Source organism: Ictalurus punctatus, chromosome 28 (genome assembly GCF_001660625.3).
Source record: "Ictalurus punctatus breed USDA103 chromosome 28, Coco_2.0, whole genome shotgun sequence".
NCBI classification, from domain to species: domain Eukaryota; kingdom Metazoa; phylum Chordata; class Actinopteri; order Siluriformes; family Ictaluridae; genus Ictalurus; species Ictalurus punctatus.
Window position 1 is genome coordinate 6,142,204 of NC_030443.2, and position 14,992 is coordinate 6,157,195.

At 37.8% G+C, this 14,992-nt stretch overlaps 1 protein-coding gene across 3 annotated transcripts in view; it reads left to right on the plus strand.

Annotated features, from left to right (window-relative positions):
* garnl3 (GTPase activating Rap/RanGAP domain like 3) overlaps positions 1-14,992 on the plus strand; it is a 102,569-nt gene that overhangs the window by 73,091 nt on the left and 14,486 nt on the right. For 2 of the 3 annotated variants that reach the window (XM_017460451.3, XM_017460453.3), the window contains exons 7-24: positions 1,340-1,403; positions 1,580-1,606; positions 1,703-1,778; positions 1,938-2,036; positions 2,173-2,276; positions 6,523-6,631; positions 6,750-6,795; positions 7,335-7,441; positions 7,648-7,763; positions 8,576-8,698; positions 8,957-9,031; positions 9,999-10,113; positions 11,080-11,106; positions 11,414-11,518; positions 12,643-12,759; positions 13,223-13,398; positions 13,961-14,119; positions 14,200-14,266. In XM_017460451.3, coding sequence (XP_017315940.1) covers positions 1,340-1,403; positions 1,580-1,606; positions 1,703-1,778; positions 1,938-2,036; positions 2,173-2,276; positions 6,523-6,631; positions 6,750-6,795; positions 7,335-7,441; positions 7,648-7,763; positions 8,576-8,698; positions 8,957-9,031; positions 9,999-10,113; positions 11,080-11,106; positions 11,414-11,518; positions 12,643-12,759; positions 13,223-13,398; positions 13,961-14,119; positions 14,200-14,266 — 1,712 coding nt within the window. The remainder of the gene's footprint in view (positions 1-1,339; positions 1,404-1,579; positions 1,607-1,702; positions 1,779-1,937; positions 2,037-2,172; positions 2,277-6,522; positions 6,632-6,749; positions 6,796-7,334; positions 7,442-7,647; positions 7,764-8,575; positions 8,699-8,956; positions 9,032-9,998; positions 10,114-11,079; positions 11,107-11,413; positions 11,519-12,642; positions 12,760-13,222; positions 13,399-13,960; positions 14,120-14,199; positions 14,267-14,992) is intronic. The other variant, XM_017460452.3, reaches the window with a different exon arrangement.

Genomic DNA, 14,992 nt, shown 5'->3' on the forward strand with positions numbered 1-14,992 from the left:
ATATAATTTGTATAATTAAAAATGAATATTTTTATACAATCGCTCTTTAATTGTGTGGGTTCATACCAACCCCCAGAGTACCACGAGTGTGATTCGAATAGAAGGGGAATAGAAGGGTTAAATTAAACAGGGTGCTCACTCACACCTGATTATCATCCCATTGATTGAACACACCTGGCTCTAATTTCACCTTCAAATTAACTGCTAATCCTAGAGGTTCACATATTTTTGCGACTCACAGATATGTAATGTTGGATAATTTTCCTTAGCAAGTAAATGACCAAGTATGATATTTTGGTCTCATTTGCTTAATTGGGTTCTCTTTGTCTACTTTTAGGACTTGTGTGAAAATCTGATGATATTTTAGGTCATATTTATGCAGAAATCTAGACTATTCTAAAGGTTTCGCAAACTTTCATGCACCACTGTATGTGATAACATGAGGTGATTTTAGCACCTGAGTGAAATATTTAAGAAAAACGACCAAGTTTATTACAGCTGCATTCGTGAAGGACTCGTTTTTTAGTCCTTGGACTCCAGCCGCATGTGTCTATGCTCTCACAATACATATTTAATTCACTTACTTCTCTCTCTTTCTATTTGAGTGACTGTTAAAAGCACATGAAACATGATTAGATGAGCAAAAGCTGCACACAGTGGAGCACAGCTTGATGACAGTATGAACATAGCTTTTATCAACTTGTCAGAGCGCCCAGCAATTTAATTAGGAAATGACATTTGACGGCGAAATATAAGCACTTGGAGTTTTGTTTGGTATTGTTTAGTATTGTTGGAGGTTTTTTTGTGAAGTGACAGCAGTATGTTTGGTAGTCACAGGGAAGAAGCTGTTGCAGAATCTGGTGGTTGTGGTATGTATTCTCCAGTACTTTCTGCCAGATGGTAGGAGGGAGAAAAGTCCATGATAGGGGTGGGAGGAGACATGCTTATTGCCAGTGGCCTTGGGGACGCCATGTGATACACTGCACAGACAGTAACCCTAGCTCAGGAGACCCTGGAGCTGTGAGGTGCTATAGTGGAAAGATATGAAAAATTCAGTGCAGCATTACAGGTTTCTGACTGCTCACAGCTTCATATTTTTATAGACCATGCTTCTAAGTTTGTTCTTGAATTTAAGATTTTAAAAATCTTATAATTTATTTTAAGGAATGTGTAGCACTCAGGAGTACCGTTTTTATGTCATATGAATCTTGTTAATTTTTTGTTTCCTTGTCATCATATACTTCGTTTCCTTGTCATCGTAATACTGCCTACTGCCACATTGTAGCTTAAACTATAAGAACACATTGGTCATTGTTCCCGATTCCCTCTGTCTCTGCAGTGCTATGAACATGGAGCGCTTCGAAAAGGGGCCTAGAGAGATCCTCAACCCAGAGATCCAAAAGGTTCGAGTCACACCTGTCACTCATTATGCTTCCTGACCATCACCTAGGCTACTGCAAGAGTGCCATTCTGTATGCGGGTGTTCCGTGTAAAAGGGGAATTTGACAAATTGTTTAATTTGCACTGCACTGAAATTTCTATATAATTAGTTTCAATTACTGTTTCTAATTTCCCACAGGACCTTCTTGTACTGGAAGAGCAAGAGGTAAGCTTGGCTTTTCGAATTCTACATTTGAGACAGATAGCAAAATAATGCTACTGACTATACGTTAACTTAAATCACGTTTGTCTGTTCTTGTAGGGCAGCGTAAACTTTAAATTTGGAGTCCTCTATGCCAAAGATGGCCAGTTGACCGATGATGAAATGTTTAGTAACGGTAAACACAGCATTTACAACCCTGATACCTCGATATAATTTGACATAATTCCATTATGCAAGATTAACACATCATCGCCAATTACACTTGTCCTTGAAATGTTGCTAATACTCATGATACTAATGATAATCTCATTTTAGCATTTTCAAACTTTTTTAGAGACAGGAAGTGAGAACTTTGACAAGTTTTTGAATCTGCTCGGTGACACAATTTGCCTGCAAGGCTGGGCTGGTTATAGAGGCGGCCTGGACACTAAAAGTAACTACCCATCAACACATATACAGTATACGCATGCACATTCTCATATATCAATTTCATAGACAGTCCTGAATGCAGATACTGATGTTTCTTTTTAAATGTCACTCAGCTAATCACGCTTTCTCTTCCTTGCTAGATGACACTACAGGAATACACTCCATCTATACAGTATATCAGGGTCATGAGCTCATGTTCCATGTATCCACTATGTTACCTTACTCTAAAGAGAATAAGCAGCAGGTGGGTCTTATTACAATTACAACTACATACAGAAGATTATACTTAATATGTTAAGAATAAAACACTTTGGGGCACTCTGTTATAGGACAGTAAGCACCGACAGGGTGATGTGATGCAGGCTGATACAGAGAGGAGTTACTATTACCACAACAAAGCTAATTACTTTCTGATAACAGTGTGTCACAAAAGTGTTTTATTTCTCTTATATGACAACAGTTTATGACACCAATGAACTCACATTGCACAATTGATGCATTTACAGTTATGTTTAACGCTGTAGCACAACTGCGAAACAAGTATAGCAGCTATAAAGAGTCGTTCTTTCACCAGCCTTACTGACAAAATGCTGACACTGGAGACTCCTTCCTTAAATGTTTAATTAAATGTGTGCTTACAGAAAGCTTCACCATCAACAGTTATCATGTTTTTTATGTTTATTATTAGTCTTTGGTTATCTGAAACAATTGAATTGTCGCCCTGTGAATGAGTTTTACCATAGCAACGATAATGTGTTAGAATAAGCGGATTAATATCAACATTTGGGTTATATTCAGATCTGCTATTATAGAAAATAAATCAACACCTTCTGACCAATCAGAGTGGAGAATTCAACAGTGCTGCAGCTTATTGGTTAGCACGTTTGCCTCGCACCTTCGAGGTTGGGGGTTCGAATCCTGCCCCTGCCCTGTGTGCGCAGTGTGTGGGTGATCTCCAAGTGCTTCTGGGGTTTCCGGTTCGATTGTGTCTGGCACCCCGTCCAGGGTGTCCCCTGCCTTGTGCTGTGAGGTCCCTGGGATAGGCTCCATGCTACCCTGCGACCCTGTGTAGGATATGCGGTATGGAAAATGGATCGATGGATCATTGATGTTGTTGTAAATTGGGGGGCATAGTGGCTTAGTGGTTAGCACGTTTGTCTCGCACGTCCAGGGGTGGGGTTTGATTCCCACCTCTGCCCTGTGTGCATGGAGTTTGCATGTTCTCCCCGTGCTTCGGGGGTTTCCTCCGCCAGTCCAAAAACATGCAATGTTATCTGATTGGCATTTCCAAATTGTCCATAGTGTGAATGGGTGTGTGAGTGTGTGTGTGTGATTGTGCCGAGTGACAGAATGGCACACCTTCCAGGGTGTCCTCGTGCCCTGAGTCCCCTGGGTTAGGCACCAGGTTCCCCACGACCCTGCCTTGGATAAGAGGTACAGAAATGGATGGATGTTTTTGGAAATTATTGGCTGTCACTGGGACATTTTACTACTTGGGTAGAGGTTAGCAAATGCATGGTAGTTGTGACTGTGATTATGGTCATTCACAGTGTTTATTGGAAGTATAAATATGGTTTTGGTCACTGGTTAAAATGAAGGTAGGACATTTGTTTGTGTCAGTTCAGATACATTACATCATCTGGTCAGTAAAAGCATATACCCTGTATATGACTACAGTGCAATGAGACTAATGTGCATTTTAAAAGAGGCAGAGCATTTATTGTGGCAATAGACGAGCCTGTCTGTAAGAGAGTAAATTAAATGGGTTATAAGCCATGCATTTCTGCTGCTGTTATTCTGACTTTCTTCAACCCATCTCCTTGTACTTTTCTCTAGGGACATTTTGTATTCTCTGTTAGACATTGTACCATTACTCAAGTATCAGCAATTCATCTCCTTTTGTCCTCTCAGAGCATCACCTTCCTCCCTCCCTCTCTCTTACTAATCCTGTATTTTGTACATAAATTAAAGGAGGCACAATATGTCTTTCCCCTGTCTGTGTAAGTGTGAGTCATGCACAGTCACAGCTGAGCCAAATCAACTGAAGTTTCAACTGAAGATTTAAAAAAAAAAAAAAAAAAAACCCTAGGTAGCAAGCAGTATTGTTTGTTATTGTGCTTGGTTTAATGAGAGAGTAGGGTTAAATGTTTTCCGAATTGAAATAGATATCAGCTAAACACTTCCTCTTACCTTTATAGGCATTTTAAGTGAATGAATTACAAACCTCAGTTTCATACGAAGATGTTCTCGCTTACCTTTGTATAATGCCACAAATGAAGAAAATCTACAATTGAATCAATTTCGCGGACAGCATGCATGTGACCAGGGACATGTTAGGTATTTCAAATATTACAGATTCAGTACTCAATACTACTCATACAGAGGATTTTTTTTTTCTATACTCCAGTTCTTCATGGTTTCTCTCAGTGCTCGTTAAGATCAGGTTCCTAACTGAACCACAAAATGATCCCCACCTAGTGACTGGAAGATCACATTACCAGCCATGTCTTTGTATGCAGCAGGGGCCATCATCTGGTCAGGTGAATCAGGTGTCTTTTAGCAGGGAAATCACTAAACTGTGCTGAAAGGTGGCCCTGTAAGACTGAAATCGATCATCTCTGATATACATCGACATTGTGGAAGAGCAGGATCAAAACAACTAGGCTAAACGGCAAGCTTGTAAACAAGGTGTTGTTATCCTTCCTTACATGATAAATTACTAGATATAGGGATGCATGCCTTGCAAAATAAAATGTATATACTATTTATAATACATAAACAAAACAGATAATAAAGATATTGCTATATATTGTGGATAACTGATTGATCATAGTGGACTTTCAAGTTTCAAGTTTTAAATAATAAGTGTCGGATGGTTTCAGGTCATTGAATACCTCAGGCATCACAGAACTTTCCAGATTACAGTAACAGTTAAAAACATGAAATGCCATGTATCATTTTAGATTATGATTTTACCACACGGATGATCGCTTTAAAATTTTTCGAAAACATCTGTTAGCTTTGTCTCGCGCTTTGCCTGCCAAACACGTCACTTTTTTTCACCTTTTCTTTACTGTTGATAATAGCAACTGGTTATCAGTTCCAGTTTTTCCTTTATGCTGTATTCTCTTTCTGTTTATCAGATCAGACCTGAGGTTGAGTATGAGTACAGCTCTTGAGCTACTTTGAGATTTCAGAGCTTTCAGAGTTCACAACAGCAGGCTATTGAAAGCACCTGTGCTTGCTCAATGCCTTACATCCCCTTTACTGAGCACCACTTGAACTCTTACTGTCACTCTGCATTTACCAATGACGACTGTGAAAAGAGCACATACTACACACACACACACACACACACACACACAGTAAAGTAAAGTAAAGTAAAGGTGGGCACATCCAATAATTACTGGGAATATTTTAGATTTCATACACTGTATATACCTATATACTGCATAATGGACTAATAGCACTGTACTGTGTGCTGGCATTTGGCAAATGTAATTATTGTACATTATATATGTTGTCTACAACATATAGACAACATGTATGTTGTAGACAACATATATGTCTACAACATATTTACCCTTTTAAAACCTGTCCATTGTGGTTCGATTATTATATGATAATATTATGATATTTTCTTTGTTTCTGACAGCATTACCATTAGACACACCATAGTCACTTGTATACTTTACAAACCATTCAAACATTACAGTAAAATTACAGAAAACAGATATAACAGTATATTTCACCATCTTTTTGTGATTTGTGGAAATCACACTGCAGTCATATATCAGAGTTTTCAAAAAGTTATGAATTTGTGGTCAAAAACAGTGACAGAGTGGAGTAGGTCTAAATGAAGAGTTATCAGATATGCAGTGGGTTCAGACAAGTATTCAGACCTTTTGTTCAGTATTCTGTGGCACCTTTGGCAGTCATTATAGCTTTGAGATTTCTTGGGTAGGCCTCTGCTAACTCAGAACACCTGGATTTGGGCAGTTTCTCCCATTTTCCTGGCAGATCTTCTCAAGCTCAGTCAGATTGGATGGGGAGCACCTGTGAATTGCCAAGTTCAGGTCTTTCCACAGATGTTCTATGGGGTTCAGGTCTGGGCTTTGGCTGGACCACTTATGGACATTCAGATACATGTCCCTAAAGCCACTCCAGTGAACCTTTGCCCCAGTCTGAGGTTGTGTACACTCTAGAGCAGTTTTGCACTCATCCTTTTCTCTATTGTGAAAATGCAAATAAGGGCTTACCCCTCAGTCGTCCTCCTTATATAAATGACTTCAGAAGGCTTGTGCTTTTAAGCTAGAATAATTAATTTACCAAATTCTCTTAATTAGTAATATGCTTACTATATTTATGCGGTCAGGAGCACAAACGGTAAAGCATGGTGGATCAGAAGGGAAATATTGTTTTTAATGGACACAATACAGTGAATGAATAAAATATTTTGATATTAATGAATTTACTTTCTGGCCATTTAGGTGGAGAGAAAGAGACATATCGGGAATGACATCGTCACCATCGTATTCCAGGAAGGAGATGATGCCTCACCATCTTTCAAGCCCTCCATGATCCGATCTCATTTCACGCGTATCCTTTTACAAAAATAACTAATCTAGACAAATTGACTAATTTAAAGCAGGGCAGTTAAATGTAATGTTTCTCTATATTATAATGGTTATTCATGTATCCTTAACTCCCCTTCCAGATATTTTTGCCTTAGTTAAATACAACAATCAGAATGACAGCTATAGGTATGTATTTGTATGAGTTGTTATATTCTAAATATGTTTGTTCAGAGGCATTTTTGAAAATTCATTTTTGAAAAAAAAAAAGAAATTGCATTGTTATTGTATTAAAAAACGCACACATATATCATATTCCTGCACATGCAGGGTAACAAATCACATTTAACTCTCATACATCAAAGAGGACAGATCATACATGGCTTCCTCTTTTACACATTTACCAAAAGAATCACTCTGTAAAATCGCAGCCTTGGAGCGTATTGGACACAGTCTTCTGTAAGAGGTGCCCCAAATTAAGTTTTAAAAAATGAGGTTTAAGAAAAAAATATAATGACTTTTAGTACTACTGCAGTAATACTTTAAGTTTTAATTATTTAAAAATGAAATGATCTCAAATTAAGGTTTGTCTGCATAGAACTTAATATGAACAGTTAACAGTTAGGTAAAAATCACCATCACAGACAACCCCATGTGGTGTTGTGACCCCAAGGTTGAGGAACCGTGGCGTAATGAATATGATATAATGTAATATTAATATTTTGCAGGTTGAAGATTTTCTCAGAAGAGAGTGTGCCGTTGTTCGGACCACCCCTTCCCTCACCGCCAGTATTTACAGACCACCAGGAGTTCAGGGACTTTTTACTAGTCAAATGTTAGCCTACTCTTAAATATTACTATTCTTTTTTTTCTCCATTTTTAAATATGTATACGTATTTTGTTTGAATATATAGCGTTAGCAAGACGTGACAGCAAAGCATATTTAATTTTTCATGATGGAGGTTTCCTTTTAATGTCTGTCATGTCTGTCTCTCGGTATTTGTGTCTCTCTCTCGCTCACACTTACTCTCCATCTCTCAGTAATAAATGGAGAGAAAGCCACTCTTGAAACCCCCACATTTGCGCAGAAACGTCAGCGGACTCTTGACATGCTGATTAGATCTCTGTATCAAGACCTCATGCCAGACCTGCACAAGGTACCCGTGCTAATTATCATCTATCTAACACTTTTCTCTTTCTCTGCATCCTGTTCTTAAGGCAAAGCAGACACATGTAGTTGTTTATAACTCCTCATTATCTTGCCAGCTCGTCTGCAGAAGCTCACTTTTCTCTCACCCTTCCTCCATCACCTTTCACTGCTTACTCACACAATTTTCCTCTACTTTTCATCTTCAGACTGATAATGGCTAACACACTCCAAATTCTTGGTAGAAATTAATGATTGGTTGAATATTCATTAGAATATTGTCATTTGTGGGGAAAAAATGAAATTAGACATTATTATTATTATTATTATTATTATTATTATTATTATTATTATATAAAATGATAGTCATTTTGTTTTATCAATTGCTACCCAAAGGTCTAACTATCTACCATCACATATTTCTTCCTTGCACATATGCAGCTATTTAGATTAAGGATTTTTGTGTGTTATATGTTTTTAAAAGTACATAACATAACATGTTATTTATCTTTGTATTTTGTACTTTTTTATTTATTTTGGACTCTTTTTTTCATGTTATTATGGCTGATTCTAGCTGAAAAATGATTCAAACCTATAGTATTGCACCCTTAGGTTTTAGCCACTGCCTCACAGGTTTATGGGTTTTAATTTTGCTAACCTATTTCCTAACAACCAGTTCTTACTCAGCGCCTGCTCTGATGCTCCCTGCCTACCTTCTTCTCTGTTCTGGATTTCTGCTTTTTTCCCCCGGGTCCTTCTCTAAGACCCGTCTGTGTGTGTGTGTGTGTGTGTGTGTGTGTGTTTGTCTTACTGCTCCTGTAGGTTCCCTTTTCTCCACAGAACATGTTAAACCGACGCTCCTTCAGTGACGTGCTGCCTGAATCGCCCAAGTCGGCCCGCAAGAAGGAGGAGGCACGCCAGGCCGAGTTTGTCCGGATAGGGCAGGTAATGCACACATATACACATCCATCAAGCACCTATAAACATGTACACACACTAAAAACAATGTAAGCATCACAGATCTTTACAGCACTCTTGCATTTTTGTTTTTTTAATAAATGACTTTCCAAATCATACATTGTTTGGACAACTCAAAAACCTAGCCCAATACAGAACCACACAAAACAAGGTGTTAACTAGCCTTGTGGAAACATTCATTAAATTGACTTCATGGCAATTTATGTAACGTGGTTGTCTTCCTAGGCATTGAAGTTGAAGACCATAGTAAGAGGGGATGCTCCTACTAGTCTAGTCAACACCGGTCTTTGCAGAAAAGAGGTAAGAGGAACTGACAGAAAATGTACGAGAGTGTGAGAGCTTCTTTAACACTCATGTTCTGTTCAGTAGTTCGTAACGTATGCTGATGTTGATTTAATGAACGTTGTTGGATTTGTTTCACAAAATATCATCAAATTATTCATTTAAACCCGAGTAATGCTAATCAGTAAAGCAGTTACCGAGGATGAACAAGCACTGTAAAGTAAAAAATGGACTATTTTTTAGATGGACTGGTCCATCTAAAAAATGGACTCCAGTCCTGATGTACATCTCTAACCTAAACCATCTTATTTGATTTTTTTAGCAATAAAATTGTAAAATATATTTTAAAGGATCCATGTGCATACTTGTATATTTTATTCCTTGATATTCGGCTAATTTTACCTAGGGGAATATTGATGTGTCCTATTTTGGACTGCTTCTATAAGATCTTAAACTTTATAATTAAATGGACTACTTCCAGGTTGCAGTTCAGCAGTAACTTTTTGTCAAAGCATGCACTACAGTATATAGTGCCTTGTTCAAAAAGCAGTCTGTGTGAATTGTGCTGATCAGGCTGTTACAGTTGGACTATGAGTTATGGAGATGATTGTATACAATGAGTGAAGATGCAATGTAGTATACGTAGTTTCCATAAATGTATACAGTTAATTTAAAAGGAAAAAAAAATAAAGTAAATGTTTTGCATCATGTGGTCCCTTTAAAACACCATACACAGTCATTAATATGAATAAAGCATAATTATTAAGCATTCATTATTAGCAATATAAACAAAATCGTTTGAAAAAAAAAAGATATATAAATCCTTAACAAATAGCATACTTGTTGAAGGGGTGCGTGTGTGTGTGTGTGTGTGTGTGTGTGTGTGTGTGTGTGTGCAATGGTACGAATTTAAGTGTTATTTTCTAATATAATATTATAGCATTGGAGCACACATTTAAAAACAGGTGTATATCTGCTTTTGCAGCCATGGGAGTCTCAGTCTTTCTGCAGTAGCTTTGCACATGAAATTGTCTGTGGAGATTCCTGGGGGCAGTCGTTATTGGTAGCCACTGACTCAGCCGGGGTCATGCTGTTAGAGGGTAAGAATATCTCATTATCAGCCACCAGTGTTTCACTTGCAGAAAATGTAACATGTACTGTAACACATAAGAATGACCCATAAATCAGTAGCCGGCTAGTACAGGTATAGGTTTGCTCTGTTAAAGGTATCATTTTAACTCTATAGTATTTCTCAAACAACCCTAGAGAAGGGTCTTAAGTTCTGAATCACCCAAGAACTGCTTTTATTGCTGCAGTTAGGAAATGTAAATAAAATGTCATTATACTTTTCAAACAAGGATACAAAGTTTTGTAAAATGTAGAATTTTGAACCCTGCCACGAGGATGTACAGTGGGGTGAAATAAGTATTGAACACATCAACATTTTTTTCAGTAAATATATTTGCAATGAGGCTATTCACATGAAATTTTCACCAGACTTTGGTATTAACTCAAGAAATCCACACAAGGTCTTGGGAGAGCTCTTTGCTTTTACCCATCATGAGATGTTTCTTGTGTGACACCTTGGTAACGAAAAGCCTTTTTATAGACCATCAATTTACTAACCCAGCTAATATTAATTTGCACAGATAGGAGGTATAATTACTTATGGATTCCAGCTGGTTCCTTACCTTGCCTTGCCTTGGAGAACTGCTTTTTCTTAGCACTTGTCATTCCACTTTATTACACACAGCTTTATTTATGTACTTTAATGTTGGGAATTCTTTATATTTGCGGATTTCTTGAGTTAATACTGACGTCTGGTGAAAATTTAATGTGAATAACCTCATTGGAAATATATTTACTGAAGAAAAAAGTTAACGTGTTCAATACTTATTTCCCCCCACTGTATATAGATTTCGGGAGACGTACAGATCAATTGCTTAATTGTTTGATTTTCGTAAAATTCTATATGTTGAATAATCCATCGACAACCGGATACATAAAGTAGTATGGTGTATGTTTGTCAAATCTACATGATTAATATTGCTTCTTGTTTTTTGTAGCCTCAGATCCCTTGCTTTCCAGTGCAGGTAAGATATCCTCAGTACAGGTGAATTAAAGGCTGCATATTTCATTTCTAATTAATTGTAGTGCATAATAAATAACAGTTTATGTCCTCAGAAATATTATTACTTGGAAATATTCTTTTTCACATATGATGATAATATGACCGAAACACAGGATAATTTCGTAATACAAAGTAATACAGGGTTACATATATGTGCTGCATTTTTGGATGTTTTTCATTAGTTTGATCTTGTTGTTTTTTAAAAATAATTTTTTTGTTGGTTTGTTAAGTGCTAACTATTTGATGTGCTATTTTTATTGGCAAAACAGACTCTCCATCCCTGCCTCCAGTTCAAGTGATCGACAAGACTCTGTCCGTCAAACAGATGCATGTACTTGAACCTCAGGATCTCCTCATTATGAGGGCTGATAAAGGTGAGTGTGTGTTACAAGAGGATTTAAAACCCCACAAAACCTAACTCCTGCTTTATGATTAGTAATGATTAGTAATACATGTACAAATGTGCAAAGTAGAAATTATGATTTAATAATGTGTATATGCACTTTCCATTTGAGCAAAGCTTTACTTTGACTAACCACAGGGATGATGTTGCTTGTCCCTTCTACATTGGTACTGAGTGATAACAAACTAGTGAAATAAAACTACCTTGGCAAACATAGGGTACTGTGATATTTAGTGGGCTTGTACAATCCCAGTTTTCTTACACACACAAACACACAGACACACACATTTTTTACTACGCCTCCAGGATATCGCGATTGCAGAAATTAGCGCAAAATCCAGGAAACACTGCAATATTAGATTGCAATTTTTCAAAATTACCACTTATTTTTCACAGATTTGCACCAAGACGCATCATGTGACATCATCACAACGCGCGTTCAGCCAAAGCCCTCCTCGATTCATGTGCGTCAAACATGAGTCCAGCTAAAAGGTCTAATTTACCAACAAACATCACTGCAAAAGTGCGTGCAGAACAATTTCGTGCAATTGAAATTTTGCTATTTCAATTAGCTTCCGGATAAAAAAAGCACAAAAACCTCCACAAATTGCAGCGCACATTTTTAAAAAAGCCACAGCAAAATCAAGCACAACAATCACAGCAAGTTCAATCAATAACAAATCTTAAAGAAATCTTAGGAAGACAAGAAACAGTACTATTTTGCTGTCTGTTGTCTGATTTCTGCAGTGTGTATAAGTTGTATACACTTACTTTAGAAGCCAACATGCATTGTGTACAAGTGTGTATAAGTGCTGAATACGTGTTTTGGCACATAAAGTATTAACTGATCATCAACAGACCTGCTCCACAAATTGAAGGAAATCAATTCAGATTTCTGTAATGAGGAACTGCTGTGCCTTGATTTCTCGCCTGGCTGTGTTGGACTCAAAACATGACAGCAGTGTCTCTTCTACAATCAACATCGAATTAACATAAAAACAGCATGTTGCGAAATTGATGCAAGACGAAACGTTATAATCTCCCTTCCATTTGTCATATCAGTGAGTCATATACGTGTTGCTGCTTGTATTTCAGGGAAAGATGCCCGACTCTATGTGTACAAACTGAGCGCTCTCAAGCGAGGGATAGAGGAGCGACAACTCGTGCGCACCAAATGTGACAGCAGAGAGAACAAACTGGAGAAAACCAAGGGTATAAGAGATTTGATTTGTACAAACTAATATCTAATCTCTGTAAAAACATTCATCTGTAGAATCAATCCATGAATCCTGTTCTTTTTGCTAAAAGTTTATTCTGTCAATTATTATTTTATTATTTCAAATAGCATCAGACATCAGCATCAGAGGCATCCAGGATACTAATATCCAAAAAAAGTATAACTGTTGGGTTAATATAGAATTAGTATCAGTCTGCATTTACAGTATTCACAGTATTGATTACAAAAAATATTATTATCATGGAGACTTGTATTTGTCATCACTAGCCATGTGTTTTTATAAATTGCAAGCTTAGAAGCTAGTTATTTTAGTTATAAAATGGCCAAACAATGCTATTATGACATTAATTCTAAAACTTTGAGGTTTTGGGGTCTGTTGGAAAAGTGTAAACAAAGGAAAATTTTTCTTCTTGGTTTGTGTTGGTTTTGTTGCTTTAGGCTGCCATCTGTATTCTATAAACACACACCATGGAGTGGAGCTACGCATTGTGGCAGCAATTAGGAACAAGCTCCTCCTTATAACAAGAAAACACCCTCGTCTCGACTGCCTTAGCTGTGTCAGCACAAGCATGGGAACGAGTGATTCCCCAGTTGAGGAGTTCCAGTACATCCGGGTAGGACAGGATGAGAATGTACTCTAATAAAGTTTGCTTATATTGAATACTATGCATTGTTTTATGCCTTTGGCAGCACTAGTTACTGTGGTTCTGCGACCACCAGATAACCACAAGGTTTTTGTGTATATGCACAAACATGCTTAGACCTACCAAAATAGGCCCATTATTTATATTAAATACCACTTCCATACAGCCATCGTTCCCTGGAAGCCTTTTGAGTTTTTGCCAGGTTGATACTGGCTCTGAAGGAACCCTTGTGATTAATTCACAAAATTGGGTGATTTGACCTTGGCCAGTGAAATCCAATAATGGCCCCAGTGTTGCATGTTAGTGGAATCCAGCTAACATAGCAGACTCACTAGTGAAAATGCATGCTATTGTGAGGCAGAACCACTCAATCCTGCTAGTCACTTGCTCGCTAGACAGTGGGGGATGTGAATACTTTTAGGAGACACTTCTGTTAGCAAGAAACTTATGTTTGGCAAAGCTGAACAAAATACGACACACAGGAATTGCAGGAAACCATTGTCCTTGTTCCCTGTCTGTGTGTGTTACACAGGAGATCTGCTTGTGTGATTCTCCGGTTGTCATGGCACTGGTCGATGGGCCAACAGGAGAGAATGATCACATGATCTGCGTGGCATATAAACACCAGTTTGACCTGATCAATGAGAGCACAGGGGATGCCTACAGACTGCACCATGTGGACTCCAACCGGGTCAGTAACGCGCATATGCACATACATATGCGCAGCGTGTTGACTGGCACACGGCTGATTGTTGATGTGTTTGTTTGCAGGTAAATTTTGTGGCGGCTATAGACGTGTATGAAGATGGCGAGGCTGGGTTACTGCTCTGCTATAACAGTCAGTGTCTGTAAAAATCCACTGAGTCCACTGCCATGAACATTTATCACAACAACAACAACAATAATAATAATAATAATAATCTCCAAATAAGATTACATCAGTAATATTTGGGTTTATTAAAAGTACTCTTTAATATATTCGTGATGATAATATGTAACACGTAGAGGACCATACTACTTAACTAGTTAACAGTGTCAGGTATTTGATTTGAAGACACTGCACAGACAGACGCTAGCCAAGGGGAGGCACAACTAAGCTCTCAATGTATGGGTTTAGCTGCTACAGAGCCATGCAAAGTACGTTAGCTATCCTTATGCTCTGCTCATATCATGTTCATGTAACGTAGAACTCATATAAACATTTACACACCTTGTTTTCCTGCTCAGCATGAGAGGCTGTTAGTGTTTCAGTTTCAATCCATATATCCATTTTTCCCCTCACACTGAACTGTGTGAGCTAGCGTCTGGCAGACTTGAGAGTTGACAGCCAATAAGACACGAGCATTTCCACGTGTTTTTCTGTAAACCCTGCCTGACTGGTCTCGCTGCCATTGACTGAATATAGAAATTTACAACACCGCCATCTTCAGAATTATTTAAAGTATTTCCAACTTTAAAGTTTCTGCACATTGTGTTATGTTATAAATGTATTTTTATAATGGATTTTGTCATCAATCTGCACACCCATAGCGAACAATTCTTCTACATATTTTTGTTGCAAATT